The 16,494-nt window shown below is 44.7% G+C and overlaps 1 protein-coding gene across 1 annotated transcript in view; it reads left to right on the forward strand.

Annotated features, from left to right (window-relative positions):
• The first annotated feature begins 6,030 nt into the window (after window positions 1-6,030).
• The window catches only part of ABCC2 (ATP binding cassette subfamily C member 2), a 62,288-nt gene continuing 51,824 nt past the window's right edge, over window positions 6,031-16,494 (forward strand). Inside the window, exons 1-6 of the mRNA XM_056528917.1 lie at window positions 6,031-6,178; window positions 8,352-8,525; window positions 10,356-10,496; window positions 11,596-11,730; window positions 11,899-12,009; window positions 15,132-15,187. Coding sequence (XP_056384892.1) covers window positions 6,137-6,178; window positions 8,352-8,525; window positions 10,356-10,496; window positions 11,596-11,730; window positions 11,899-12,009; window positions 15,132-15,187 — 659 coding nt within the window. The 5' untranslated portion in view covers window positions 6,031-6,136. The remainder of the gene's footprint in view (window positions 6,179-8,351; window positions 8,526-10,355; window positions 10,497-11,595; window positions 11,731-11,898; window positions 12,010-15,131; window positions 15,188-16,494) is intronic.

Genomic DNA, 16,494 nt, shown 5'->3' on the forward strand with positions numbered 1-16,494 from the left:
GACATGAAATATTATGAGAATGAAATTAGTGCCCATATTCCAAATAAATGTCCCTTTGTTACAAATAGTGGGGATCATCCTGATTGTTTGGGGCAGTTTCCATACAGCTTCTTCACAGCTGACCGATTGTGTGGATCTCTTATCATGACTGATGAGTGCCATTGTTTCCAATTGGTCAGCTTTTCTCTAAAGATCCCTGGCTTTTGCAGTATAGTGCGGATTATAGCATATGGTCTGTGTGTTTTTTTTCCACAGTCCCTTGTGTTTTTATAGCCTTGTTCTGTTAATTTTTTTCCCCTAGTTTTTTCCATTTGGTTCTTGGCTTATTGTTGTCATTGTATCTGTATTTTGAAGTTTATTTGTACCCAGATTACTTTGAGATTAGTTCCCTTGATGTAATTTTTTCTCAGCATTGCTTTGGCCTCTGGATCCTTGTGCTTGCTTCTTGTTCTGTTAGGGTTCATTTGCATATCCGGGTTATCATGGGAATATTTGCAAGGGGAGTGAGGCTCATTGGTATCTGGTGTTAAGTCTTCAGGGCTAGATTTAGTTTTTTTTGTAGTTTGCTCCTATTTATCCTTATTAACTTCAATTCCTGACTGCCATCTTCATCATTGGTTTGTGTAATCATCCATTTTATTGTCATTTAGGCCCTCTCATCTGTTACTGAGCTACTATTCTTGATATGTGTTATCCTCTTGCATTGATATGTACTTTTGCAAATTTTCTCTTTTTACTGTCTGCTTTTCATACAGTTCAACACTACTGTAAGTCTTGGGGGTCTTTGAGTACTGAGAGCCACAGTTGGGGGCCTGGGAAAGGCAACTGCAATAGGTAAAATACAGTTCTGCTGTCTTGTGACAAGCCAACATTGTTGCACCGTACTGATTTTTAGTATTTATGGGGTCCTTCATAGGATAGATTATAAATATATGATCACTCAGAGGGCTTCAACTATAAGACACCACCAATCACTGAAATGAGGGCCCTAAGTCTCCCGATTCTTCTCACTACATGACTGAGGTGCTCACTGCCATACTATTCATAGTCTATAGGGCTGATGGAAGCCTTGTAGTCATTGTGTTGGCCCCTGCAGTGGAGACCCCAGAAGGCATACATTCATTATGGAACAGTCTACCTCAGGAACTGGTCACAGCAGGAAAAAATAACAGCTTTAAAACAGGATTAGATACATTCCTGGAACAAAATAACATTAATACTTATGAAGAAATATAAAATCCCATCCCTTCCCCAATATCGCGCCACACCCCTACCCTTCAATTCCCTGTTTGAACTTGATGGACGTATGTCTTTTTTCAACCATACTAACTATGTAACTATTACCTATCCTATAGAAAGTGTCCTCAATAAAAAAACATGAACATATTATCTAATTTATAGCTATTTGATCAGAATGTGTGATGTTCAATGGAAACAACCCATGTCTATATGTCCTATCAGGGTAAATGGGCTTTGTAGAAGGGCAGCTGTCATTCGGCACCTCCCTCTATGAGCCTAAATAGATAGCCACTATATAAAAGTGATTTCTGTCCTGGAGGACTCAAGCTTTCCAGACTTAAAGGGGTACTCCGGTGGAAAAAAGTTTTTTCAAATCAACTGGTGCCAAAAAGTTAAACAGATTTTGTAAATTACTTCTGTTTCAGAATCTTAATCATTCCAGTACTTATCAGCTGCTGTATGCTCCAGAAAAAGTTGTAAAGTTCTTTTCTGTCTGACCACAGTGCTCTCTGCTGACAACTCTGTCCATGTCAGGAACTGTCCAGAGTAGGAGCAAATGCCCATACAAAACCTCTACTGCTCTGCACAGTTCCTGACATGGACAGAGGTGTCAGCAGAGAGCACTGTGGTCAGACTGAAAAGAACTACACAGCTTCCTATGTAGTATACAGCAGCTAATAAGTACTAGAAGGATTAATATTTTTACATAGAAGTAATTTACAAATCTGTTTAACTTTCTGTCACCAGTTGATTTGATATATTTTTTTTGCACCCCAAATTACTACCTGTGCCAAATAGCATAAAAACAGTTTTCAACATTTTAGAGTATTGTCCTGTGATCTATTGTTACGCCTAGTGCTCCGGGTCCCCGCTCCTCCCCGGAGCGCTCACGGCGTCTTTCTCCCTGCAGCGCCCCGGTCAGTCCCGCTGACCGGGAGCGCTGCACTGTCATGGCCGTTGGGGATGCGATTCGCACAGCGGGACACGCCCGCTCGCGAATCGCATCCCAGGTCACTTACCCGTCCCGGTCCCCTGCTGTCATGTGCTGGCGCGCGCGGCTCCGCTCTCTAGGGCGCGCGCGCGCCAGCTCTCTGAGACTTAAAGGGCCAGTGCACCAATGATTGGTGCCTGGCCCAATTAGCTTAATTGGCTTCCATCTGCTCCCTGCCTTTATCTGACCTCCTCCCATGCACTCCCTGGCCGGATCTTGTTGCCTTGTGCCAGTGAAAGCGTTTAGTGTGTCCAAAGCCTGTGTACCTGAACTTCTGCTACCCATCCTGACTACGAACCTTGCCGCCTGCCCCCGACCTTCTGCTACGTCTGACCTTGCCTCTGCCTAGTCCTTCTGTCCCACGCCTTCTCAGCAGTCAGCGAGGTAGAGCCGTTGCTAGTGGATACGACCTGGTTGCTACTGCCGCAGCAAGACCATCCCGCTTTGCGGCGGGCTCTGGTGAAAACCAGTAGCCTCTTAGAACCGGTCCACTAGCACGGTCCACGCCAATCCCTCGCTGACACAGAGGATCCACTACCTGGAAGCCGAATCGTGACAGTAGATCCGGCCATGGATCCCGCTGAGGTGCCGCTGCCAAGTCTCGCTGATCTTCCCACGGTGGTCGCTCAGCAATCGCAGCAGATTGCCCAACAAGGACAGCAGCTGTCGCAGGTGACCGCCATGTTACAGCAACTTCTGCCTCTGCTACAGCAGCAACCATCTCCTCCGCCAGCTCCTGCACCTCCTCCGCAGCGAGTGGCCGCTCCTAACCTCCGCTTGTCCCTGCCGGACAAATTTGATGGGGACTCTAAACTCTGCCGTGGATTTTTGTCTGTGTTCCCTGCATATGGAGATGTTGTCGGACTTGTTTCCTTCAGAACGGTCTAAGGTGGCGTTCGTAGTAAGCCTTCTTTCAGGAAAGGCCTTGTCTTGGGCCACACCGCTCTGGGACCGCAATGATCCTGCCACAGCCACAGTCCAGGCCTTCTTCGCTGAACTCCGGAGTGTCTTCGAGGAGCCAGCCCGAGCTTCTTCTGCCGAGACTGCCCTGTTGAACCTGGTCCAGGGTAATTCTTCCGTTGGCGAGTACGCCATACAATTCCGTACTTTTGCTTCTGAACTATCCTGGAATAATGAGGCTCTCTGCGCGACCTTTAAAAAAGGCCTATCCAGTCGCATCAAGGATGTGCTGGCCGCACGAGAGATTCCTGCCAACCTCCAAGAACTCATCCATTTGGCTACCCGCATTGACATGCGTTTTTCTGAGCGACACCAAGAGCTCCGCCAGGAAAAAGACTTAGATCTCTGGGCACCTCTCCCACAGCATCCTTTGCAGTCTTCGCCTGGGCCTCCCGCCGAGGAGGCCATGCAAGTGGATCGGTCTCGCCTGACCCAGGAAGAGAGGAATCGCCGTAGAGAAGAAAATCTCTGTCTTTACTGTGCCAGTACCGAGCATTTCTTGGTGGATTGCCCTATCCGTCCTCCACGCCTGGGAAACGCACGCACGCACCCAGCTCACGTGGGTGTGGCGTCTCTTGGTTCCAAGTCTGCTCCTCCACGTCTCACGGTACCCGTGCGGATTTCTTCTTCAGCCAACTCCTCCCTCTCAGCCGTGGCCTGCTTGGAATCCGGTGCCTCTGGAAATTTTATTTTGGAGTTGTTTGTTAATAAATTCAGCATCCCGGTGACCCGTCTCGTCAAGCCGCTCTACATTTCCGCGGTCAACGGAGCCAGATTGGACTGCACCGTGCGTTACCGCACAGAGCCCCTCCTCATGTCTATTGGACCCCACCTTGAGAGGATTGAGTTCTTCATTCTCCCCAACTGTACCTCTGAGGTCCTCCTCGGTCTGCCTTGGCTCCGGCTTCATTCCCCCACCATTGATTGGACCACCGGGGAGATCAGGAACTGGGACTCTGCCTGCCACAGGAAGTGCCTCTCCCCCCCTCCCAGTCCCGTCAGGCAAGCCTCTGTGCCTCCCCATGGCCCCCGTCCTGGTGTCACACTGCCCCGTGCCAGGCCTAGCCCTCTGCCCTCCCTCCCCATCCCCACTCCTGCTGTACTGCCTTCCGTTGAGGAAACCCTCCATTCTTTCCCGTTGTCCTCATCCCAGGGGAGGCAGTTACCGGACAAACAGAAGGGGAGACCTAAGGGGGGGGGTACTGTTACGCCTAGCGCTCCGGGTCCCCGCTCCTCCCCGGAGCGCTCACGGCGTCTTTCTCCCTGCAGCGCCCCGGTCAGTCCCGCTGACCGGGAGCGCTGCACTGTCATGGCCGTTGGGGATGCGATTCGCACAGCGGGACGCGCCCGCTCGCGAATCGCATCCCAGGTCACTTACCCGTCCCGGTCCCCTGCTGTCATGTGCTGGCGCGCGCGGCTCCGCTCTCTAGGGCGCGCGCGCGCCAGCTCTCTGAGACTTAAAGGGCCAGTGCACCAATGATTGGTGCCTGGCCCAATTAGCTTAATTGGCTTCCATCTGCTCCCTGCCTTTATCTGACCTCCTCCCATGCACTCCCTGGCCGGATCTTGTTGCCTTGTGCCAGTGAAAGCGTTTAGTGTGTCCAAAGCCTGTGTACCTGAACTTCTGCTACCCATCCTGACTACGAACCTTGCCGCCTGCCCCCGACCTTCTGCTACGTCTGACCTTGCCTCTGCCTAGTCCTTCTGTCCCACGCCTTCTCAGCAGTCAGCGAGGTAGAGCCGTTGCTAGTGGATACGACCTGGTTGCTACTGCCGCAGCAAGACCATCCCGCTTTGCGGCGGGCTCTGGTGAAAACCAGTAGCCTCTTAGAACCGGTCCACTAGCACGGTCCACGCCAATCCCTCGCTGACACAGAGGATCCACTACCTGGAAGCCGAATCGTGACATCTATCATACAAGTTAAGTAGCACCTTGATAATCCTAACTTGTAGGCTTGGATTGGCCCACCAGAGGACCAGAAGATCCACCATCATACCTAATTTAAATGATATTTAACCCACAACTGCCCATAAGGTCATAGGGCAAGCCTATTTGAGTATTTTCTCTCGTGGCCTAGTATACTTTAGTGTCACATTGTTTTGTACAATAGGTTCGTCATCTTGGAGTTTATACTTCATTAAAATTGCGTACTTGAGCAAGAGAAAGACCGAGAGGCATCTATGGGCCTAATGAGAAATTAAGTAAATTACTTAAAATTACACTCAACTGCACGGAATACAAAGAGCACAAAACCGTAGACAACAAGATGCCTCTTGGTGTGTATGATTTTGTATGGATAGTCAATGTATGCAGTTTCCGATACAGTGGCATATGGTTTTCATATACAAAGCCCTATACAGGAACCGTAGGACAAAATCATGATGTGAATGCACCCGAACAAACAGGAGCATTTAAAACATAAGAAGAATAATTGTGATCAGGTGAGTAGAAAAACAAAAGATTAAAACTACCTTTTTAATCTTTTGTTTTTCTACTTACCTGTTTTAAATATCATAAGTTAAATTTTATTCTACGATAGACATATGATACTTGAGGATTTTTTGGAACTCTTCTGGGGGTTCTTTGTTTTAATTGTAGTGGCCTCCTCATGTGTCTTAGGGCAAAAATGGATTGTGTTGTCTTTAGGGACATTAGAGCACAAAAAGTAAATGCCTTATAAGACTCTTCAGGACAAACTTTGCAGTTATGAAAATGGTTAACATTTAACCCAACTATAGTCCAATAGGTCTACTGAGTGAACTGAGATGTCCCTTCAGTTATATAGAGATTGCAGTGGATGGGATGGGACTTTTACCTGCGTAATCACATAACAGTTCTCTGGCATAAGCCATGAGGAATATATAGAGATCAGACAGTCCTGAGGCTCAGTATTGTGCCAGGAATACACTAGAAGACAGAAGGGGCTGCTATCCCTAGAAGGAACAATGTCTAAGGCTTTGGATGACTACTGTGGCTCTGTTTTCTGGGTAAGTTTGTACAGTATTTGTTACATTTGTTGGGTATAGATATGCAGCTTTCCCAATGCCCAAGGTGTGAATGCCTAAGAAACTAAGCTGTCCGAAACATCTCTGTGTGTATATTAAGCATTACTCCATTGAACCTTAAATACTCAAAGCACTGACTTATTTTCTTAATTAAAAAAAGAAGGAAAGAAAGTACCTAATTGCATATTACTATGTCTATGATTAAGAACCTGGAGAGGCTGGAAACGCGTCAGCGTTAAGGCGGCATTATTTCATCGTGTGATTAGTCAACTGACTTTTTCTTAATCAATAAATCAATAAATGTGAATTTTTATTATAGTGCTGGTTCACTTTTCCATGGACTATTTATCCTCGCACTATCTGCTAATATAGTTGTTTTGTGGGTGAGTGGTGTGAGGCTGATGAAAAGAAACGTGTTAGATTATGCAGTTAATCCTGTAACACATCTCTTGTTACGTTATCATTATTGGAGATGCTAGTGCCAGTTACATAACTCCAGTAGTTGTTATGGCTTTTTTTTATACAAACAAATTACAATAACTCTATAGATTTTAACCAATAAAAACACCACACACAGTTAGGAGCCAACAGAAAGCCTAGAAAACACAATAACCCCAGATTGCGGTCATAAATCCTAAGGAATATAGTACCGTTTTCTTAGAAATTTCAATTTGGAATAAAAAAATTGACAGCTCAGTCTAAGGGGTTGAAAATGGTGGGGCACCAGTAAAGTGTCTCATAGCACTTTCAGGGGGTAAATAAAGTCATATGGCTATAGACTTTAAATAGATTTTTGCCAAACAACTGTTTAGCTGATCTGTATTTGGCCCAACTGTCCCATTAGTATGGCCACGTTATTTCTGTTAAAATGGTTACACCATTTATTGTCAACAAGAGATTGGATGGCACTGAGCACTGTCATCTATGTATGTGGCCATCTTTCCACCTGCCACGACCATTGTATTATAAATTAATATCAACCAGGAGTTCTTGGTTTTCATGGTCTTTAATGATTTACTCCAAAAATTTGCAAAGTTTTGCAGGTCAGATTAAGCGTGTTGCCTAATAGTTGCAACAAGGAAGGTTAAAAGTGTTTTCTGCAAATTTGCTATTTTTTGGATAGGACATTGCTATCAGATTGGTGGCGATCCAAATTCCAGTGCCCCACCAATCAGCTGGTTGAAGCAGTCCTGGTTACTGTTCTCATAGGCTAAGTTCACACGGCCAATGTGATGCGTTCGGCTTTTTAGTTGCACAGCATGAACCAAAACTGACACCACTGGGTCCCAAAGGATCCCATTGACTTGAATGGTGTTTGTCGGGGATCCGGTATTTTACCAGAGTTGAGCAGAGAAAAAAAATAGGTCATACACTTTTTTTTCTTCGCTTAACTCCAGTCATTCCGAAGGGGCTTCATTTAACGGGCACAATGACAGTGTGAAGAAGCCCTTACCGTTTTATTGTTTACCAGTCATAGCCCTGTACATTTTGAAGGCTGTGTCTGGTATTACAGCTCAGTCAAGTGAAAGGGGTCTGAGCTGCAGTACCAGGTGGAGCCACTACAAGATGTATGGAGCTGTGCCTGGTAAACAAAGAAGAGAAAGTTGTGGTTGCCACAGCACCGTTGCCTTTTACATTAGCTGATTCGTAGAGATGCTGGGAGTTGGAGTTCCACCTATCTGATATTAAAGGGGTTTTCCAGCCAAAAATAAACCCCAAAAGTATTCACAATCCAGTGCCGTCAGCAGCTCTATGCAGCTGGAAGAGCCTGTTCTGGAGATTTCGGGGGTCTCAATGGTCCTAAGGATAGGGGATGGGGATAAGTGTCTGATCGCAGGGAGGTCTGATGGCTGGGATAGGGGATAAGTTGTTTTTTTGCTGGACTACCCCTTTAAGATGTTTAAATAGATGTAATTTACAAATCTGTATAACTTTCTGGCACCAGTTGATCTGAAAATATTTTGTTTTCCTCCGGAGTACCCCTTTAAACAAAAGGTCATTTTCTGATGATTACACAAGTGTCAGTATAAAAATCTCTTTTTATACTGCGCAAAAGTAGACATGTACAGTATGTTTATATATATATGTACATTAAAGATCGTAAATCACTTCTACCTCACACAGCCTGGAACCCTGACTATTTTTTTCTCCATAGAATTCTTCTCTGCTGGAAAGACCGGATCCAGATTTGCCGATATGTTTTGAACAGACAGTTCTGGTTTGGATCCCTCTGCTTTTCTTTTGGATTTGTGCTCCTTGGCAGCTATTAAACCTGTGTGAATCAGAGAAACAGAAATCCCCAATTACTAAGTTATATATCGCCAAGCAGGTGAGTGACCCAAACATTAAAAATCCCTAACAAACAATGGAGCAGATTTATTATTAAAAGTGCACCAGAATTTGGGCACTGTGCACTACATTTAGATGGTCTAAAGATGGTCTGAAAGGCATGCCAAATCAAACAGCATGATGGGAAAAGATCCTCCCGTGTAGATCTGGGCTGATTTCTCACCGTTCTCATGATCATTGAAATTCCACGAGGTGAGATCTTACATGAAGCCCCCGACCGACGGAGATTGATGGTTAATTTGTATTTCTTCCATTTGGGAATAATTACACCAACTCTTGTAAACTTCTCACCAAGCTGCTCGGAGATGGTCTCGTAGCCCATTCGAGCCTTGTGTAGGTCTACAATCTTGTCCCTGACATCCTTGGAAGGCTCTTTGGTCTTGGTCATGGTGGAGAGTTTGGAATCTGATTGATCGCTTCTGTGGACAGGTGACTTTAATACAGGTAACAAGATGAGATTAGGAGTGTTCCCTTTAAGAGAGTGCTCCTAATATCAGCTATTTTTCTGTATGAAAGACACATGGAAGCCATAAATCTTGCTGATCAAATACTTTAATTTCATTAAATACATTTAATGAAAATTAATTCATAACTTGTTTTAAATGCATTTTGCAGTTTTTTTTTGTTATTCTGTCTCTCACTGTTCAAATAAACCGACCATTAAAATGATTTCTTTGTCAGTGGGCAAATGTACAAAACTATTTTTATCCCTCCTAAAATCGGATGTTTTTGAGCTGTATTCTTTTGTGTCCTGTGTTACTGAGTACAGCAGGTCAATGCCAGGGTCACTTTCTTTGAAATACATGGTTATTGATCAAACCAGAGAACATACCATATGACACTGCAGATCTTTGTAACATGTGTCTAGATGTTCTGTTAATTGAAAAAAAGTCAATGGTATTATCAGATGAGTTGTGTAAGGTATTGTAGCTCTTATTTGGGTTAAGTTTAATAGTTTATAGTCTGGTGGAGACACCAGGCACCTATGTAGGAAAATGTATCCCCTATCCAAAGTGACCCCCACGATCTCCTGTATCTCCTCCATTCATCTCTATGGGAGAGCTGGAGATACACATTACAGCGCTCATGTATATCTCCTATAGAGATGAATAGAGGTCGACTCCTGCTCCATGCGTGAGGAGAGCTGGAGCGCTGTACAGGATATTGTTGGGGGTCCCAGCAGTTGGACGTGCCCCGCAATCAAACACTTTGGATAGGAGATATATTACAGTGGGAGAAGTCTGACAGTGGATTAGCAGTCCCTGGAAATATTAGCCCCTTACCCCTGGGTGATTGGTCTCTAACCACTGAGTGTATTTTATGTCCTCCCAATTGCAAAGAGTTGGCCTTTGGAGGGTGTAACATCTTCTTATTGGGGGTGTTTTTATGAGCCATGACCGATTGAGAGCCTTTTATTCCATTGGTGTCTTCACTTGCGCCATGCCTTTCAAGCTGACTTGAGCCCAGAGGGGTCGATGACTATCCTGAATTTGGTGGTGGCCTGGATAGCTAAAACATCCACATCCGCCGGATCAGTTTCTGGTTTGTACTTTTCTCTTTTGGACGCTGCTCTGCGTAACTACCCCGACAATAGCAATGAAAATAGGAGAGGTATATTGGCCCTATTGAAGGGGGATGGTTCTCCTTGTTGGAGAACCCGTTTTTGCCTCTGTTGTTTATTCAAAAATTGTTCAATAGAAATATTTAATAAATAATATTTATATTTGATTTAAAAATGTATTGTATCTTATTCCCAGTCAAGTAAATACATAGTGTAAAACTTTCTTGGAATATGTTTCCTCTTTTTCAGTTCCTGACTCTATTACTTTTATGTGCATCAATTGCGGAAATAGGCGTCACAGTAGCAGAACATGTGGAAGGACAATCAAGCACCAACAAAATGCTTCCTACTGTCCTCTACGTGAATCCGTCACTCTATGCTGTGACATGGGTAAGAACTGTATGGATATTTTCTTTTCAATTTAAAAAAAATTACATATATATAAGGGATCGACCGATATAGATTTTTTAGGGCCGACACCGATAATCTGTGAACTTTGAGACCCATAGCAGATAACTTATACTGATATTCCGGTATAAGTCATAGGCTATTTCTCTCTAACCAACCCCCCCCCCCCCCCCAGCCCCGCAGAAACTGCTGCAGATCAATGATTTAACGCGGGCACTTTAAATCAATGAACTGCAGAGGCCTTTGCGGGGCCAGAGACCGCCGCCGCCACCCGCTTCTTTCCCCCTGCCTGTCCTGGGGTCCTCCTGAGTCCAACCACCACCGCCGCCCCCACCCCATCCTCTGGCCAGAGACCGCCGCCGCCCGCTTCTCTCCCCTTGCCGGTCCTGAGTCCAACCACCGCCGCGGCCCCATTGCCTCCCCCATCCCCGGTTTTATAATTACCTGTTCCAGGGATCCGCGCTACTTCTGGCTCCGGAAGCGTCCTGAGCTGTCACTGTGCGCACTGACGGTAACGTCGCATTGAGGACGTCACTCATCATTGCGCAGCACACAGCAACAGCGCAGGACGCCGCAGGAGCCAGAAGTAGCGCGGACCCTGGGAACAAGTAATTATAAAACCACGGATGGGGGAGGCAATGGGGCAGCAGCGGCGGTGATCTCTGGCCGGGGGGCGGGGCATTATCGGCATATGGGCAAGGTAATTGCTCATACCAATAATGTCCAAAATCGTGAATATCGGCCGATAATATCGGCCAAACCAATAATCGGTCGATCCCTAATATATATATATATATATATATATATAGAAAAAATATATATACAAAATAGAAAAAATCTGCAGCACTCCAAGATACGGTGCAAAGAAGGTGGTAGATTTATTAGCCTAAGGTCATAGCAACGTTTCGGCTGCCCACTTGCAGCCTTTCTCAAGCTTGATATATATATATATATTCGCCTCCTCCATGCTTTTCGCTGCAGCACTGCTTGTTCAGATTAGCCGTTGTGTTGTACGTGCAAACCCCAGGGTAATACAGACAATGAATTGGATTCTAATAAAAATATTTTACTGTTCACTTAGATCTTGGTGTTAATAATCCACCATAGCCGAAGGTACTGTGTCCGGAAAGACACCGGAGCGCTCTTCATCTTCTGGACTCTCTTAGTTGTTTGTGGAATTTTTCCATTTCAGTCTCTTGTCCGGTATGCACTGAACGTAAGTAGTCATACTAAGTCATCTCGGTCTTCAGTGACACATTTCCCATTTCCATATATATTGGTCTTTTTCCGCAACAAATTTGTGTGGTTGACTGAAAGTATTTGGCTATGACCACCATGACGTGTGCGTATTCTATACAAATATGTCTCTTTCTTTCATTTGCAGGAAGATATTCAGGACCTTCCTCGCTTCTGTTTGTTTTTCATCTCCTTTGGTCTTCAGGTTGTTATTCTGATCCTTTCTGCCATCTCAGAAAAGACCGAACTCACAAAGAAGGTAAGAAATGTGACTGGTGTGACATGGGGAGGACTGGTGTTGGGGGACTGGTGCTGCAGAATCAGGTGCAGTTAGACATATGAGACAACTGACCAGGGACTATCATCCAGCGTCCTCCGGCCTGTCCTACATATGACCTGAAAAGTTTTAACATGATGCTGAATTAGAAGGATTTTTAATAGGTATATAGATTGACTTTATACTTTAAACAATACAAGACCATGTCTTCCCGTATACATACAGTGATAACGCTATTCATGACTGTGGCCCCCATGACTACAGAATGTCATGTGACCTTAGGGTAGTCGTTAGGGGAGTTTATGGAACAGGACAGTGGTGCAGAATATATTATTGTAAATAAACACATTAGGGAATATTTGTACAGATATTTTAACTATAAACAAAGGTATGGGTGTATATCAGCACTTGGGTGCGACGTAGTGCATCGGAGTTTCCACAGCTTCTCAGTATCACACAGTACAGTAAGAATTGCGCTCGTACAACGGGACTTCAGAAATTAACACTTTTACTTCAACCGTATGTCTTCATACAAAATACTTTAAATACGGGAACAGTGTATAAGAACACAACATATTCACCCGATGATTCGATCTACGGCATAGGATCAACTTCTTCTGCTCCCTCTGGAGCTCCGTGCTGGAGTGTCCATATTAGCCGTGCACCTTGCCAAAGGATAGGGGATAAGATGCTTGATCGTGGGGGTCCCGCCGCTGGGAACCCCCGTGATCTTGCACACAGCACCCCGTTAGAATCAGTCCCCGGAGCGTCTTCGCTCCGGGTCCGATTACCGGCGATCATGGGGACGGAGCATTGTGACATCACGGTTCCGCCCCGTGTGATGTCATGCTCCGCCCCCGTGTGACGTCACGCTCCGCACCCTCAATGCAAGCCTATGGGAGGGGGCGTGACAGCCGTCACGCCCCCTCCCATAGGCTTGCATTGAGGGGGCGGAGAGTGATGTCACAGGGGGGTGGAGCCGTGACGTCGCAATGCTCCGTCCCCATGATTGTCAGTAATCAGACCCGGAGCGAAGACGCTCCGGGGACTGATTTTAACGGGGTGCTGCGTGCAAGATCACGGGGGTCCCCAGCAGGGGGACCCCCACGATCAGGCATCTTATCCCCTATACTTTGGATAGGGGATAAGATGTCTTAGCGCCGGAGTACCCCTTTAACTCTGTAGACAGCGATTAGAAGCTCACTCACAGGTGAGCGTGATTGGCGACTTTTCAGGATCTCTCCCTTTCTCAAGCCTAACGTGCGTAACCTACCACCACTACTTATGGACCGTAGTCTCGCGAGAATTCCCATATATGAATTAAAATCACATATAAAATAATCAATGGTAGATGGTTTTTCCATTTACTAATACATCAGAACAGCATAAGATGGTTCATAAAAACACGTTGAAATTACAGTTTTCATTAATACCTTTCGGGGACATAGCATTTAATTTCATGATCCAATAGACCTCCCGTCTTAATTGTTTCTTTTTTATTTCTTCACCCCTTGTCCCATCTATCTCCTCCAACACCATCCATTTGAGATCACATACTTGGTGGGGATTTGGTACAAAATGTCTTGCTACACTCGTCTCCCAATGTTTAGTGTTCTCAACTTCTTTCTCCTGTACTTTCTTCCTAGCCATATGTTGTGTTCTTATACACTGTTCCCGTATGTAAAGTTTTTTGTATAAAGACATACGGTTTAAGTAAAAGTGTTCATTTCTGAACGCAAGTCCTGTTGTACGAGCGCAATTCTTACTGTACTCATATTTTAAAACAGCCTAAAGGGGTACTCCAACGTCAGGTAAAAAAAATGCTGCAGAAGCATGTTGCATTGCTTTCCTGTCTGCCCCAGTACTAAACTTACCGGGTATGTAATCCTCTCACTACTTCCTGGTTAAGTAGTTGCTCAGTACTACAATTCCCAGAATGCATTGCTTTTCATTACAGTCCTCCCACCCTGCCTACTACCCTCCCACAGCCCTCATGCCAGTTCCATACAAAGAGCCACTGCAGAACATTGCATAACACAGCAGAACCTGCTGTATTTATTCCTTGTCTGCTCCTTTGACATTATTCCGCACAAGGGAGTATGCACACCTTATACTTCTCTTGGTGTCCTAAAAATATATGTATATGTATATGACAGTGAGATGGTGATGTAGGCTTAAAGGCCTGGTCAACCTTTGGTGCTTGCACGAGATCCAGCCACACCTCCTGTAGTATATGATGCTTTGTTTTGAGAGAGGGGGAGAAGCCTGGAGAATGAAAGGACAAAACAACTTCCTGTCAGGGGTATTTACACAAACAAAAGCATGAAGCCAGTACAATTTGTGATAACACTATATTAGTAATGTATATATGTTGGGATGATAGTTTTATTTAAATAACATTTTCTGATACCTGAATACCCCTTTAAAGGGAACCAATCATCAGATTTTACCCTATATAATGCTTGGCAAAGCGTTATATAGGGAAAAATGTTTATCCTTACCATCCCCAGGGGATGCTCCTGCCCCCAAGGAAGGTGAGGATATGAGCTTATAAACTAGTCCCTGCCGGCCCCGTAATTAGTCCCCTGGACGGGGAGCTCCTCTCACCTAGTCCTTTACTTCGGCCGACAGTGACGCCCCTCGGCTTGATTGACAGGCTGCGTCATCGCTCTGCTCACTGAACAAACGGAGCAGAGCGATGACGCAGCACATCAATCAAGCCAAGCGGGTGTCGCTGCCAGCCAAAGTAAAGGACTAGTTAAGGGGAGCTCTCCGGGCAGGGGACTACTTACGAGGCCGGCGGGGACTAGTTTATAACTTCATATCTTCACCATCCCTGGGGACAGGAGCGGATAAAGATTTTACCCTATATAACGCTTTGCCAAGCATTATATAGGGTAAAATCTGATGATTGGTTCCCTTTAACACCTTAGAATCACAGGGGATACATGACATGTATACCAGCACATATTGAGCCAGAAATCCAGAGCATTTAGCGTAGCAAATCTCCTGTAAATTAACATTTTTATCGAATTTTTGGTCTACAATTTGTATTATTATTATTTTTTTTACTAACTTCCAGTATGTGTTTGTATTCATTTTAGAATCCCGAATTAACAGCTTCTTTTCTAAGCAGAATCACCTTCACCTGGTATGACAGGTATGTTTCCTGCATTTATGACCTGTTTGGGTAGAAAGGTCAAAAATACGTGGCAGTGCCTACAAGAATACTTTATTGATCTGATTTTAAAAGCACCAGTAGAAAAAGGAATGCCCCACAAAAAAAAAAAAAAAATATTAACAGCCCAATTTACAAAACAATTCCTATATACAGTATTGCTACCATTCAGTAGCCAGAAAATTGTCCTAAAAAATGTTTACACACAAAAAGGCTCCCAACTGTACAACTACCCAGATACACATTGGTAGTTTGTAGGGATGTGCACAGACATTTTGGAAGGTAGGCACTCATGAAAAATTAAAAGGGCACTTCACTATATGTAGTACTCCTGTACTGTGACATCACTGTGCTTATTATCCCTGTACTGTGACATCACTGTGTATATTATCCCTGTACTGTGACATCACTGTGTATTATTCCTGTACTGTGACATCACTGTGCTCATTATCCCTGTACTGTGACATCACTGTGTATTATCCCTGTACTGTGACATCACTGTGTATATTATCCCTGTACTGTGACATCACTGTGTATTATCCCTGTACTGTGACATCACTGTGTGTATTATCCCTGTACTGTGACATCACGGTATAATTATCCCTGTACTGTGACATCACTGTGTGTATTATCCCTGTACTGGGACATCACTGTGTGTATTGTCCCTGTACTGTGACATCACTGTGTGTATTATCCCTGTACTGTGACATCACTGTGTTTATTATCCCTGTACTGTGACATCACTGTTCTCATTATCTCTGTACTGTGACATCACTGTGTATATTATCCCTGTACTGTGACATCACTGTGTATATTATCCCTGTACTGTGACATCACTGTGTATTATCCCTGCACTGTGACATCATTGTGTATATTATCCCTGTACTGTGACATCACTGTGTATTATCCCTGTACTGTGACATCACTGTGTATTATCCCTGTACTGTGACATCACTGTGTATATTTGTGTACTGTGACATCACTGTGCTCATTATCCCTGTACTGTGACATCACTGTGTATTATCCCTGTACTGTGACATCACTGTGTGTATTATCCCTGTACTGTGACATCACTGTGTATTATCCCTGTACTGTGACATCACTGTGTATATTATCCCTGCACTGTGACATCACTGTGTGTATTATCCCTGTACTGTGACATAATTGTGTATATTATCCCTGTACTGTGACATCACTGTGTATATTATCCCTGTACTGTGACATCATTGTGTATATTATCCCTGTACTGTGACATCACTGTGTATTATCAATGTACTGTGACATCACTG

This window comes from Hyla sarda, chromosome 7, assembly GCF_029499605.1.
Source record: "Hyla sarda isolate aHylSar1 chromosome 7, aHylSar1.hap1, whole genome shotgun sequence".
In the NCBI taxonomy this organism is placed as follows: domain Eukaryota; kingdom Metazoa; phylum Chordata; class Amphibia; order Anura; family Hylidae; genus Hyla; species Hyla sarda.